Genomic DNA, 15734 nt, shown 5'->3' with positions numbered 1-15734 from the left:
GTTGAGAAAGCCATTGGCATCCTATCTCACCAGGATTAGGTGAAGGATCTGAGATTATGCAGAATTTTTAGTTATATCTTAATAATGTGATTTTGTTTTCAGACAATTATTAGCAAAAGCTTTCTCATATAGATGCTATTTAGCATTGTAGGTCAGTCATTGGTCATGATGGATAGGTGTGATTAAAGTTGCTAGAACCAAGATTTGTGAAATTATTGGTAGTATTATGATACTCTTCTGACTTGCCTCCCTGGGCTAGATTTCAGAGTACTGAAATGCTGGGTTTTTAGCCTAACATGAAGTTAATAGGAGCTATTTTGGAGGCTATGGTTTTACACCATAGCACTAGAATTCTATTGTTGCCCATAGAATTTCATAGGGCTTGGTCATGTCCCAATGCCTTTTCATATTTCTGTGAAACCAGTGCGTTGAAACCAACAGAGAGCTTTTGGGCATGTAATTTTAAGACTACAGTTAGAATCCACAGAAATAGTTTGGATTTGACAGTGGGTCCAATGACAAACAAGTTGAAGGTTAATTCTAAATAGGCTATTGGTTAGTTAAAAAATTCAGCAGTATAATTGAGATTTAGTCTGTTCTAGAGGTAGGGAATTTGTGCCTTCCTCAGAAGAGTAACATTGCCTTCCTATTTCTTTAGGCTTTTAATTGTTAAGTAAGGTTTGTATTGGTTTAATGTTCTATTTTGTACTTTTAATAATTGTTAGCCTAAGATATTCAGTTGAGCTTTTTACTCAGCTGAGTAGAAAGTAGAATGTAAATTAGATAACTAATTGACCCTATACTGACAACATTTCTAAGGAGATGGCATAGAATATGCCTATCCAGTTATTTAATCTGCTACCTGCAGTAATTCATGTGCTGGCTTCATCTGTAGCATTTAAGTGATGATGAAACTCCCACAATGTGCTCTATAATGGGTTAGTATTGGAAAATATTTGGAAATGGCTGTGGACAATATACAGCATCCAAAGTGCTATTCAGTACAAAGCACAATCGCAAAATTTTACAGCAGGGCATAAGGATCAAAGGGAGGGGAACCCTGGACATCCATTCCACTTGGTAGTCGCCATCTTGATTAATCTTATTGAACTATTCAGGCCTCTAGTCCTCATTGAGGTAGCCTCAGATTTTGAAATTTTTTTCCCTTACTGGTGCACACTGCCTGGTCATCTAAGGCCTCCGGGAGGAGCCCAGAGAGTGGCTCCAAACGTGCCTTCGGTACCTGCCTCAATTAACATGACCGTAGCCCAGAGAGACATTTTTATTGGTCAAGTACCGTGACCGTAGTCCAGAGAGAATTTTTTATTGGCCAGGTGACCAGGGAGCAGTCTTGGTATTTGCTCCAATCTCACTTCTGCCAACTACTTGCCTGCCAGAGCTGTTTTTCTCAGCGATCGTTCTGAGATTGCTCTAAAGGGATGGAGGGATCCCCGTTGCCTCAATCCATGGGCACGACCTCTCCACCTCCCAATTATGGCTGCAATGCGCCTTCGGGCCAGAAGGCGGCAGGCAAGTGCAAAACCAAGACCAAACATACGCTTAAGAAGCCCTCCAAGTTGGCGGAAAAGCAAGCCAGCCGTAGGCACCAGGCCTTGGAGAAGGAGTTCTCCAGGGCGCAGAGGCAGGCCCAAATGGATCTGGAAAAAATGGCGACCACCGAGATGGAATTACCATTGGGCCCATCAACATCAACTCAGGGAGTATGGTCCATTCCGGGGACACCGCCACCACCTGGCCCGCCCTGCACATTGGCCCAACAAACAGCCAGTGTCACGGGTGCTACCACGGAATCCACCATGTCACCCTCGGCCACTGCACTCAGAGGTCACGACATAGGGGACATTTTTTCAGACAGACGTCTGGAGGTCTTTTTAACAAAAGTGGTGGACTGCGCTCTGTCGCAGCGCTCCGCCCAATACGACCAGGGAACGGCCACACCATCCCTTGAACTCCCCACAAGATCCAGGCTATTCAGGAGCCCACATCTCCAGCCCATTCCTCCATGAGCGGTTACTCATCTCCTCAAGAGGAGGAGCCACTGGAAATTACCTTGTCAGAAGATGAGGAACTCCCCCCTGAACCATCCCCATCGGGAGGCCTATTCAATCCCAACCTATTCCTCACGATCCTTCACAAGGCCACGTCCACCATGAACATAGGGGCTGAACAGTTCCCTCAACCACAGGTGACAACGGGCATCACGTCCAGGCCGATATTTTTTGCCAAAGTGACAATGGAACACCACGTGCCTTGCCCCGACATGTTTCTGCAAGAGATCAAGAAACAATGGGCCTCCCCTTCCTCCCTCCCGTTGGTGAGTGGCACGGACAAGAGGATGTACAGTACATCCTCAGATCTCAAGGAGGCACTAGAGATACCCAAGGTGGACGAAGCCTGGACCCCCTTGGTTTCCCAGACAGCTGTTGCGGGGGACCTCATGGAGGTCCTCAAAGCTGATGACAAAAGGTGGGAGTAAACCTTCCGCAAAACACATCAGTCAGCGGCATGGGCCACCAAAGCGGCCACTTCGGCCTCCTTTGTTCGGACCACCCTTCTGTGGCTACAACAACTACAGGCCAGGGTCCCGGTTGAGGACTTGCGGACTCACCAGGACCTGGCCAAGATGGTGGCAGCCACGGAATATGCTGTGGATGCAACACTCCAATCAGCCATATTCTCCTCTAGATCCATAGGATCCAATATCGCCAGAAGGATGCTGTGGCTAAAACACTGGCAGGCTGACATCAAAGCCAAGTGGCGCCTAGCGACAGCCCCCTATTTAGGCAGCAACTTTTTTGGGGAGGCCCTGGCTCCTTATCTCGTCGAGAATAAGGACAAACGTAAGGTCATGGCTCACCTAAACAAAAAATCTGACAGACGTTCCATGCCTTATTTTCGAAGGCAGCCTTTTCGCAAACGACAACCGTGCCACTCAATCAGAACGCAAAACCATATATGCTCAGACAGGACAGACCGTACGCCCGTCCCTATGACAGAACAGGGTTCAGATCCAGGCAACAGAATCAGACCAAGCGGCCCTTTCGTGGAACGGGCCGCCCCTACCGGAAGAACAAATGACCCCTACCCCGACCTCCCCATTGGAGGAAGACTGGCCCACTTTTTCCATCAGTGGGAACAGACCTCCATGGACAACTGGGTACTGCAGACCATCCAGTCCAGGTTGTCCCTGGAGTTTCTAGTCACACCTCCAGACCGATTCAACAGTTGTTCAGTTTCCAGGGATTCCATAAGACGCAAACTTATGGAGGAGGCCATCCAACACCTGTTGGATATTCAAGCCATAGAACCGGTTCAACCAGAATACAGAGGCAAGGGATTTTACTCCATCCTCTTCGTAGTCCCCAAGACCTCAGGAGGATAGAGGGCAATCCTGGACCTCAAAAATCTCAACCGTTACATAACATACAAGAAATTCAAGATGCAATCCCTGGGAGCCATCAGGCAGGGCGACTTCCTGGCATCGATAGATCTCACGGAAGCCTACCTTTACATCCCCATCCATCCATCTCACCGCATGTTCCTACGCTTCTGTTATGGAAGCAAACACTTTCAGTACAGGGCCCTTCCCTTCGGTCTCTCCTCAGCACCCAGGGTGTTTACAAAAATACTGGCGGTAGTAGCTGCCGAACTCAGAAAAATCCCAATACGCATCCAATGCTACCTGGACGACATCTTGATCCAGGCAACATCCCTTCAGGCGGCTCAAGCGGACGTAAGAACCGCCATTCGCGTCCTTCAGCAGCATGGGTTCTCAGTAAACTTCCAGAAGAGCCAGACAGTCCCCTCACCCAGGCTACTGCATCTGGGAGCCATCATAGACACATCCAACTGCATGGTCTACCTCTCCCAGGAGCGAGTGGTCAGCATCGGGGAACTGGCTCGCCAGGTATACAAACAACACACAGTTCCCCTGGTCACACTTTCCCAGTTGCTAGGCAAGATGGTATCCTGCATAGCCATAGTTCCCTGGGCCAGGCTTCATCTGCGGGACCTACAATGGTTCCTCCTTCCATTCCAACGTCAGAACACCAGCGCATCCATCCGCCTAATCAGGGGTTCCAGCACACATTCGCAGGGCGCTCCGTTGGTGGTGCTCTCGGGCGGTGACCAAGGGGTCACCCTTTAAGGAACCAGACAGGATCACCATCACTACAGATGCCAGCCTGTACGGTTGGGAAGCACACCTCCTCTCTCACTTCGCGCAGGGACACTGGTCCGCCGTGGATCTGAGGAACAACATCAACTGGCTAGAGCTCAGGGCAATCCATCTAGCCCTACGACACTTCAAACACAGAATCAAGGGTCGCCATGTCCTAGTCCTTACAGACAATGTGGCAGCCAAGGCACACATCAACCGTCCAAGGCCCTCATGACAGAGGCATGGCTCCTGTTCACCTGGGTAGAGTCCAGCCTGGAGTCGCTAAGGGTGGAACACATATTGGGGGTCAACAACCAACAAGCGGACTTCCTAACTCGTGCCACAGTGGACCCTTCGGAGTGGGGGCTGCACCCGGACCTGTTCCTAAGCATCTCCCGCAGGTTCGGCCAGCCGATCCTCAACCTGTTCGCATCGTCGGACATTGCTCAACTCCCCAGGTTCTACTCCCGCTACTTCAATACAGGGGCAGAGGGGACGGACGCATTTAGAGTTCAGTGGCCACAAGGCCTACTTTACGCCTTTCCCCCACTTCCGCTCATACCAGCGGCCATCCACAAATTGATACACGAGCGGGCGGAGGCAATTTTCGTGGCACCACACTGGCCACAGAGACCGTGGTTCGCAGACCTGATGAACCTGTCTCAATCACCCCCGTGGAAAATCCCCTCTCACCGAGTGTCCCTACACCAGGGAACCATCTGCCATCCAGACCCTCAATGGTTACAACTGACCGTCTGGCACTTGAACGCTGCATAATGGCGCAGAAGTTATTCTCCCCTCGCGCCATCATCATGATTCAGGCTGCACGCCGTCCAGCGACCAACCGCATCTATGATTCCACTTGGAAAATTTTTTGCCTTTGATGTAGGAGGCAACAGTTTGACATCTCCAAATTGACCATCCCTTGAATAGTAGATTACCTTTTGGATGGTCTGGACAGAGGCCTCACCCCGGCGACTATCCGCAGACAGGTGGCGGCCTTGTCCACTCTTCTAACGTGTGCGGACTTGGTTCCTTTAACTCACCATCCCAGGGTTCGCGCCATTATCAAGGGTGAGTGTAACACCAAACCTCCAGTGGTACACAGATACCCATCTTGGGAATTGCCGAGAGTGCTTCTTCGAACCACTGGCGACCGTGTCCTTATGACACCTGTCTCTAAAGGTGGTGTTCCTGATCGCCATCACATCAGCTAGGCGAATTTCTGAGCTGACCACACTGTCGGTTAGGAATGACCTCTGCACCTTCCACAGCGATAGGGTGGTTCTTAGGCTAGATCCTTCCTTCATCCCGAAGGTGAATTCGCTGTTTCACAGGGCACAAGAAATTATTCTCCAAAATTTTTGCCCGAATCCAACACATGATCAGGAGCAGCAGTGGCGTACATTGGACGTCCGCAGGGCATTGTGACGTTACATAAAACGTACGGAGCCTTTCCGCAAGTCAGAGGCCCTCTTTGTGTCCTTCCGACCGGGCACTCTAGGGCGGAAAGTTTCTACCGGTACCATTGGAAGGTGGATCCGGAACTGTATCGCCGAGACGTACCAAGCCTCGTCTCTGCTGTCTCCAAGTCACCTCACTGCCCATTCCACTCGAAGTGCTGCAACATCGGCAGCATGGGCCACTCAGGCGTCCATCGAGAAAATTTGTAGGGCCGCGACATGGTCCTCGCCTTCCCTGTTTGTGCGCCACTACAAGATCAATCGCTTTGCTTCAGCGGACGCCTCCTTTGGTAGGAGGGTCCTCCAGCAGGTGATCTCCAAAGACACTCTTCCGGCCTTATCTGTCTCCCACCCATCGGGACAGTGAGGCTTTGGTATGTCCCATTGGTGGATTATCCATCTCCTGTACTGGAGAAGGGGCGTTGGTCTTACCTGAACGCCTTTTCTCAGTACGAAGATGGAAAATCCACACCCACCCTAAGGTCATTTAGGCCGTTTTTAGGGAATTGAGAGCCAACACCTTGTCAACCTTCAGCCACTTCGCCCTCGTTAAGAATGGATCCCCTGGCAAGAGGGGGCGTGTCAAATTTGGCTACTTGGTCTCAAGAGCAGGCAGACAGAGAAAACCCATTGGTGGATTCTCCATCTCCGTACTGAGAAAAGGCATTCAGGTAAGACCAACACCCCTTCTTTCTTCATTTTATTCCTACAAAGGCCATCATGCAAAATAGTTGGACTGGGAGCAATGAGTGGCTCAATGTCACACAGTGTCATAACTGCTAATGGTCCTGAACCTGCGTACTCTGCGTTATGATCCAACCTTTTAAACAATATACTACAGTTTTAGTTATTAAAATATTTTTCCCCAGTCAGGCATCTCCTGTTGTTGTTGTTGTTGTTGTTGTTGGGTGTTAGAGATTTTAGTATGCCGCAGAAAGTTTTTTCAGATAGTAGGTGAGAGAATTCATGATGTAGAGACAGTCTACGGGGCTACTGTGGAACATTCCCTCAGCTTTTTATCCTGGTATGGCACCAAAATGGATAGTGGCAATCCTAGTGATGAGCAGAGAGCAACCCTCATGGTGTGCTTAGCTAGGCAGCAGGAGCATGTCAGGCGACCAGTGGAGGTTTGATGGTCTGGAGTGACAATGACACAGCACCTGTAGAGAACCATCAGCAGTGCAGCAACACTGCTGAACACATGTTTTTCGACTGAAGTTATAGGGACTGGGAGGAAGCCAGCTAAAGACTAGTAGACAAGTACCATATCAGCAGCAATACCAACTGGATGTTTTTGTGGGAGGCCATCCTTAGAACTATGGTACAGTACTAAATAATGTTCATTTAGTCTCTAAACCTGCCTTTCTGACAAAGGTCATTGAGAAAGTGATAGGTCAAGGTCCTGGTTATCATTTTTCAAGCTCTACATCAAACATGTCAAATACAAGGTCCGGGGGCCGGATGCGGCCTGTGAAGTGGTTTCATGTGGCCCGTGAAGCCATCCTGGAAACAGTGAGAAACGGTCCCCACTGACTTGACCCTGGCCCAAGCCGGCCGGGAGCCAATGTACAATTTTGTGGTGGCCATCTATGCTGAAATGCATTCAATCTTAGCTCCACAAGGCCATCTGGAAACAGTGAGGAACCAGCCCCTACCGTGTTGGCCCCGCCCCCGGGTGCATGCTGGGGAGGTGTCACCCGTTGTGAGGAATGAAGAAATGCACCATTGCCTAGAATTGGCCAGCAAATGGCCCTCACCTACTTCACATATCCAGCTTGATGGGCGGAGGGGTTTCAGCAGGCAGTGAGGCTCCTCCAGTGGTCCATGCCTTGGCACTTGCCCTGGTTCCACCCCTTTCTGCCAGAGACCCTCAGATCTGTCCCACTCCTGCCCAGGCCCCCACAGGCACCCTTGACGCAAACGATGTAGAGCTGGCCATGCCCACCCAATAGGCCACACCCACCCTGGCCGCACCCATCTAGCCCCCCAAAGGCAACTGCAATGCTGATGCGGCCCTCAATGAAATTGAGTTTGACACCCCTACTCTGCATGAGATGGGGCCAAGTTACTTGTGGGACTGCCTTTCCAAATATTTCTGCCTCCCATTGGGGCAGTATCACTTGGTAGGTCCTCAGAAAACTGCCTCCTTTCCCACGGCACCTGTCTTGTACATCAAATATCGTCCTTGAGATACGGGCAACCTTCATAGAGCTGTGAAAACCTGGTTATTCTCCCAGGCCTTGGAGATCTGATATGGGTGAGGTGCATTTGCTCAGGAGATCACTACCACTTATGCTTTGGATTGTGTTTCTGTTTCATTTTTAACTGTCCAACACCCCAAGTGCCTTTGATAGATGGGCAGCCATATTAGTATGTTCAATAAATAAATAAATATTGGTGTTTCTTATTTACATCAGTACGTTGATCTTTGTGAGGCCAATAAATTTCATGAAATATTTGAGCAGAGGTTGGTCTGTTTGATTTCAAGGCTAATGGTAACACTGCAGCAGTTTACAATAATAAAAAGGAGATTTGGGGCAGCTGATTTTGGGAGCTGGTTTCCATAGAAGCAGCTCGGAAACGGTATGTGTCTATTACTGAAATCCATAATTAACTGACTGAACACAAACATGGGGGAGGGGGACTCTATGTTTCTATTGTGCCAATGATTGTTTTAGGTTACTTAGCACTTCTTTAAAAATTCTGTTTACTTTAATTGCAAATTCTTTGCTTTTTTAAAAAAAATGAATCAGATTTAAGCTTTAGATCTGTCAGAATCTATATTACAATTGGAATTCTTGGAGAATATCTATTAACGTCACTGTCCTTTAAAAAAAGAAGGCGGGAGGAGTCTGGAGCAGGAAGCAAGGAATCCAGGACCAGATAGTGTAGGAGATGACCAGGCTGAGCCCGAGGGAGGGGTCAAACATGTCATAAGTTATGAGTCCCTGCAACCCCACAAGAGATCTAAATCCAGCCCACCTTGAATGCCTTTCTTATCTACCATTAATTTCCCTCAACCTTAGTTGGTCAGATTCTTGTAGAGAACTTAAGTTTGCAACAAATCTTTATACTCATTTGAGCTGTCTGGATCTCTTGATTTCCCCAACGCTTGACAGATAGTATCATTTTGTAAGCATATGTCAGGTGTGACCAACTGCCCAGTATAAGAAGCAGGCTTGAAACAATTTGTTGCAAAAGAACCTCAGCCTTTAAGCTGTTATATATCTGATTGTTAACCTTTGTTAGAAGTTTATGATGTACTAAAGTTGATACTTTCTGTGTAAAGCTCCTTATCTTGAAAGCCATTCTTGACTTCCCACAAAAGCATCTCATTCCTAGAGACCTGTAATCTCTAGATTTTCTAGAAGCAATCCTTCGTAATTATAATTTCTGCTCCGACTATGCTGCTGAAAAGAAAAAAGCTTAGACTAATGAGACAGAATAATTGTGCAATCAGATTTTTCTCCCACTGTAATTCTTGGCCTTCCAGAGAATGTTCCAACTCTTTAGAACTGATTTTGATAGAGGGAGAAACTTAAGAGGGTATTTTACTACTGAATTGTTCTGACAGCAGAATGATTTAGTTAGATTCTGTATGCAGCAGATTGGCTCAGCCTATAGAGTGGCATTTTGGTGGTCTGAAACCTCCTTTGGAAACCCTCTGAATATTCACCCCTTGTTCTGGCTCCTGCTGGGGGTTGGTTAATACCACCTATCAGTGCCTTTCCTGACATCCTTCCCCTTATCCTGACATGGGTGGAAGATCTGGCTCTCACAGCCTGTGCTGTCCAGTTGGCAATTAAAAGGTACTAATGAAAAAAGGCTGTAATGCAATTTAACTCTTCCTTGGGAAATAAACCGATTTCACAAGTCATGAGCAAAATCAAACTTCTAAAATGCAGAAATCCCAACTTACATAATTAAATGCAAGCAGCCGGGGTGAGTAAAGAGAAACTACAGAATAGATAATGTGATGCTCTGGACAGATCACAAGATGATGCTTGTAAGGGCCTATGGGAATAACCTTGAGGAAGAGGAGGAAGAGCTGTAACCAAGGCAACGGTCAAGTAAGTAGAGTCCAAAGGAGGAATGGAATTTGAGAAAGCATCTTAGACAGGGCCTTCCTCTTTAGGATAAAGGCGTGGAAGGGAGAGGCACATTCAGAGTTTCAAGAGTCTGTTACTGTAACCCAGGGGTCTTCAAACTTGGCCGTTTGTGACTTATGGACTTCAACTCCCAGAATTCCTGAGCCAGCTGGCTCAGGAATTCTGGGAGTTGAAGTCCATAAGTCACAAAAGGGCCAAGTTTGAAGACCCCTGCTGTAACCCTATAATAAAAGTAGTTTTAGTCTACATGACTTTAGTATTCAAGTCTGACCTACTTTGAAGATCCGACAGCACTGGTCTACTGCAAATTTTCTCCTGGCATTGGAAACAGGAGTCAACTTATCCCAGAAAAAATATATATTTTAATATAATTAATAACCCTGTACACCTTGTCTGAGTTTGATGTATGTTGGATATAAAGCTCAGATTTATAATTAGAAGAGAAATGGAAAAACCACACAATAAAAAAATCAACACTGTAATATGAAATCCTACTACTGGTAATTATTTTTACCTATGCCTACAGAAATAAACTACTGTTATCCGTTTTAAATTACTTTGCTTTTCTTCAGATTCCATGACGATTCCAAAATATAATCAGAAACTGGGGAGAACAAGTGTTAGTGATTGGCTTTTCCCAGCTTCTGCTGTTTTTTTTTCTTTTTTTTCTTTTTTTTTCTTTTTTTCTTTTTCATTTTTTAAAAACTTCTTTATATATGGAAAGGAAGGCATAGATCTCCTTTGTGAACACAGATTGTGTTTGAAATGAGGGAACATATATTCTGTCTCAGCTTGCCGCTATTGCCACCTACAGTCACAATTCCATGGAAGCTTGAGAATGTTAACAAGGCTTTAAAATCTGTGGAGTTATGACGGTATAATACAAGGTAGCCTCCTCCTCAGGGAACCAGATTAGCTATGGGTCATCCAAACCACCTAGTTGAGCTATATTACATAATGAAATGCACCTAGTTGTCCAAACCACCTAGTTGGGCTATAGTCTCATCTTTCCTGTTACCTATTTCCTTAGCTTCTTATGATTGCAATTTTGTTGTTTGTTATCTTATGATTTATGTTGTTTTTATTTAGTATCCTATTATGATTTATGTTGATGGCTTATTTAGTATCCTATGACTATCACTGGGTGTTGTATTACGATTTATGATGATTGTATTTTATGATTATGATCATGATTTATCACTTGTTGCTTGTATGTACACTGAGAGCCTATGCACTGGAGACAAATTCCTTGCGTGTCCAATTACACTTGACCTGTAAAGAATTCTGTTCTGTTCTATTTGTTTCTGTTTCTGTTCTGTTCTATTCTATTTGTTTCTGTTCTGTTCTATTCTGCGTGTACAATTGGTAACATGAAAGGTGATTTGCTATTTGAGAATGTCCCACAGCAGCTTGTTTGTTGCAAACTTTTTTCATATCTTAAAATAATGAATAAAGGCTTCAGAAAGATAAATGATGTATTTTTGTCAGATTCTTTAAGTCTGATTAGAAGCATTAAAAGAAGCTAATTTCAATAAAATGCAGAGGTATGGAATGTTACTGAGCTTTGAGAAATGCAAGATCCATTTTGTTTTCTTTATTAAACTTACCATGCTGCTCATTTTTGAGGTTTTTTTGGGGGGAGAGGCTTAAAATATATGTAGAGTTTTGTTGACATACTTACAGATAATCCTGTCTCCTTATTGTCGGCCAAAGAAATAAATAAAAAGCTCCAGATTCCAGAGCAGGATGACTTCAGTGAATCTTTTTAATGGAGTTTTTCTCTGTCAGTATTGGTGGCTGCTATGATGATTAATGTTGAAGGGCCTTGGTGATATCAGATTTAAATGTAAAGTCTAGACATTCTTTCATAAAATAGATAAAAAATGTGCACGTTCCTAGTGTCACACTTTAATTATATTAAATATTCTGGGATAACTAACCTAAGTTGAATCCCTAATAAAACTGATTTCTTACTGCTTTTTGTTCAGGACCGCCAGTAGAGGGGACTTCGTATTTTCTGCTGATCGCTTGGTAAGCCATATTTTTCATGCACTATGTTGTGTTCATTAATGAAGGTATTATTAGCATGACTTCATCTTTAAACTTATAGATTATTTAAAAATCAGTCATTAACATTAATGGTATAGTTACATTATTATGTTGTTTTCACATTGTCCCATTCCCCATTTATGTCAGGCTGGTCTATGGACTGGTACCAGGCCGCGGCATACCAGTAACTGGTCCGCATAAAGAAGCAAAGCTCCATCCATGGGATGCAGGCAGCACACAAAGCCACGCCCCTTCCGGTCCATGGAAAAACCTCTCTCCGCGGAACCGGTCCCTGGTGCCCCAAAGGCTGGGGGCCTCTGGTTTAGGGTGCTTCTGGATTGAAATAATTAGCTGGTGACATCACTGTTGCCAGGAGACACCCGTAAAGGCTGCTTTAATGTCCCCATCAAGGAGCTGGAACAAATGATGGGAACTCACCCCGCCACGCAGCAGCATTCAGGTCTCAAATGTGGGCTCCTAAACACGTGACCAACCACGTTCCTTGTTTATATATCGTAATTCCATCAAAGTTCAGTGAGATTTATTAATGTAAAATTTGAATTCAAAATGAAATACTATGTTTTAAAAATAGAATTTTATTTTCCCAGCGGCAAGATACATTTGCTTGTTTTACAAGTAAAATATTTCCACGTAACAATTTAAACATAAATCTTTAGGATATATATTCAAGAATATAACGGATTCTGAATCAGTTGGTGTTTTTACTTAATATAACCAGTCTTAAAGTATTGGAGTTATCACTGTATTTTTCAATGCCAGTTTTCTAGGAAATACCTATTTACCTGGAATCTATATATTTTTCTCCATTTGATAAATAGCACTAGTTGATTCATGGAGATGGTTCCTCTGTGAATACAATTGAACGTGCTAAAAGTCATCATTCAAACAAGTCTTTTGGAAATCTTGTTTTATTGCCTTTTGAAAGATTCTAGAATCAAAGAGTTTAAATAAATAAATAAATGCTGTTGTTTTTATTGGTTCAGCAGTAATGCCAATAAATGTGGAGCAAATCCTCCAAGATATTCTCTATTTATTCACCACTGTGGCTGTCCTATGCAGTTAGACCTCAACTTGTGACCGCTTGTTCAATGACTGCAGGGCACAAAGCAGCTGCTTCACAGCCAGTTCCAAAGGCCAGGAGACACCAAGAGTGGGAAGCAGCCTTCTCCTCAAGCCTCTAATGCTTGAGAAGCTCCAGCCCAGCTGCCCTCCCTGCCCTGCCCTGGGCCCAAGGACTTTCGCTGTTTTCTTCAACTCAGCCTGACACTTTACCAAGAAGAAAAAGGCAGCCACTCAGCTGCAGTGTCTTAAATGCCCTTTCCCCATTTTCCTGTGTGGGGCTGGAGGACTGCAGCTGGCTTCCTGCTGAAAGAAGAAGGGTGGGGGGGGAAAGAGCTGTCCTTACTTTCCCACAACTGCGTGAACCACCTTCGGTTCCAAATTCAAAAATTTAGCCCTTTTTCCTTCTTTTTCTTTGCAAAGGGCCAGACTGGGCATGCCTCGTAAGCTCAGTTATAGTTTTAGTTATAGCTTTAAGAACTTTGGGCTTAATGTTTGTGAGTTAAAACCATCAGGGCCACTGCCTAGAAGAGATCAGCTTCAAAAGAAGCGGCTCCTGTGAGTCAGTTACCAAATGCCCAAGATGCGCTAACATGACTGTGACTTCCGGCGCTGACATGACTACGACTGCTGGGTGAGGGCAACATTTTCCGATGATTGGAAATGCTTAATGGCCATAAAGCACCTTTCCTGAGGCTTTTGTAATGGTCGTTAAACAATTGGTAGTAAGTGGAGGACTCCCTGTAAGCTTACTTTAGACTAAGGAGGAAACAAATTCTGCTTACTATAAAAGCGAGAAATGCTTTTATTGAAACTTTGGTTTTGCTGTGATTATTTGAATTTTGCCTCTTGCAGATCAGACTGGTGGTTGAGGAAGGATTAAACCGGCTACCGTACACAGAATGCACAGTGACCACTCCAACAGGTAAAAGAAGGGAGGAGCTCCCCAAGTGTGGGGGTGTCCCAGGCCAAATTATATACAGGTAGTCCCTGGTTAATGACTGCTGAATGAGGAGACGTGTCTGGTCCTTGAAGTTGTGGCCATTGCAGAGTTCCCACAATCATGGGTCACAGTTCAGGTGCTTGGCAACTGGCAGACTGTTGCAGCACCCTACAGTCATGTGATCACCATTTGCAATCCTCACTACAGGTTTCAGACAAGCAGTCAGTGGCAAAGCTGGCAGAAGGTTGCAAACGACATCACGCTTAAACCACCTAATGACTGGAATTGCCATCAGAAGAGGATGCAGTCATGTGCTGTTGTGCGTTATGACCCTGTCATTTAGCGATGGAGTTCCTGGTGCCAATTACTGTTGCTAACCAAGGACGAACTATATTTAGCACAAGGCTAAAAAAAATAGCAGATACGGTATCTTAACAGTTAGCATAAATAAATTATTAAACAAAACATGGAATACTTTCTAGCAGCAGTGTTAAATAACATTCTCAAAAGATTGCTGTCCTTGTCTTATTTTTGTTGTTCCAGGCATCAAAGAACAGCAAAATTTATGTGGGACTAGTAGATTTCTAAAGAGATTGCATTTGTGAATTGCCTTAAAATTATAAAGACTAAATAACATTCTGATGTAAATACATACTCTTGTAAACCCTTCCTCTCCAATCTCTTATTGTATTTTTCAACACCAAAAAAACAGGCCAGACACACAACAATGTGCACTGATTATAATGGTGACCCTGTGACTGAGAGATGCTGTGTTTCCAGCTGATTGGAACTTTGCAGTATTGTGCATCTCATCCTAGATTTCATTCAAGTGGGTTTGAGAAATGTTGCAACTATAATTAACTAGCAAGGAGATGATACATTCACTTATTTTGTATCAATATGTCCTTCTGATATAGTTTGAGAGCTTTTATGTAAGCAAGAGCTTTATGTTTTCTGATTCATAGATTAGATCCAGGTAGAATCAGTTGGCAATAAGGTTGCATTTCTTACTTTATATCTTTTTTTTTTAAAAAAAAGTTTTTTATTTATAATACAATTAAAAGAAAGAAAAAAAAGAAAACATTGGACATGACGTAACATTCCAGTTTGAACATTTCTATCAAATTATTTCTCCTCTTAAATTCAATTATTTATCTCTATAAATATATATAAACTTTTTATACAATACTAAATACTTTTTCTCTATTTGCTAACCTAAGAATATATATATATATTTCCATCTTGTCGCTAATCTATAACCCCAACAGTCCGCCTCGATTCCCACCAGTGGTACAATTTATCCCAGATTTCAAAATATTCTGATCCACTTTTATCTTTCAGTTCCATCGTAATTCTTACTTTGTATCTTGTTAACGGTAAAGGTGAAAATAAAACCCCTTTTAGGTAGAGCACTCTTCCTGGAGATTTCTCGATTTCTTGGAAACCATGTAGCTTTGCAATTACCCAGGTCTCTAATAGTATTTTGACTTCTCAGCCTGGTATACAAGCCTGGGGTTCCCTAGAGATCTTTCATACAGATATGGACAGGTTTATTTATTTATGAGACTTATATACCGCTTTAAGTGCAAGCACTCTCTAAGCGGTGTACACCAGTAAGCAATCTATATATATATTTACATTGCCCCCAACAATCTGGGTCCTCATTTTACCTACCCCGGAAGGATGGAAGGCTGAGTCAACCTTGAGCCGGTGAGATTTGAACCGCTGATCTGCTGAACATAGTCAGCTAAAGTAGCCTGCAGTACTGCACTCTAACTGCTGCGACACCTCGGCTCATTGGCTATGTGTTTTTTTTGTTGTTGTTGTTCCTGATGTGGCCAGGTATTAATTAGCTTCAGATGTTCAAAATCATAAGCTGTATTTCTAAGCAAGAAGCACTATTACATTCA

At 44.3% G+C, this 15734-nt stretch overlaps 1 protein-coding gene across 1 annotated transcript in view; it reads left to right on the top strand.

The window, feature by feature from the left end:
- The window catches only part of UPRT (uracil phosphoribosyltransferase homolog), a 28365-nt gene that overhangs the window by 8215 nt on the left and 4416 nt on the right, over positions 1-15734 (top strand). The window contains exons 2-3 of the mRNA XM_039365357.1: positions 11741-11783; positions 13737-13806. Of these exons, the coding sequence (XP_039221291.1) occupies positions 11741-11783; positions 13737-13806 (113 nt within the window). The remainder of the gene's footprint in view (positions 1-11740; positions 11784-13736; positions 13807-15734) is intronic.

Source organism: Crotalus tigris, unplaced genomic scaffold (assembly GCF_016545835.1).
Source record: "Crotalus tigris isolate CLP2741 ecotype Arizona unplaced genomic scaffold, ASM1654583v1 scf7180000020062.1902635, whole genome shotgun sequence".
NCBI classification, from domain to species: domain Eukaryota; kingdom Metazoa; phylum Chordata; class Lepidosauria; order Squamata; family Viperidae; genus Crotalus; species Crotalus tigris.
This window is presented reverse-complemented; position numbering and strand designations above follow the sequence as displayed.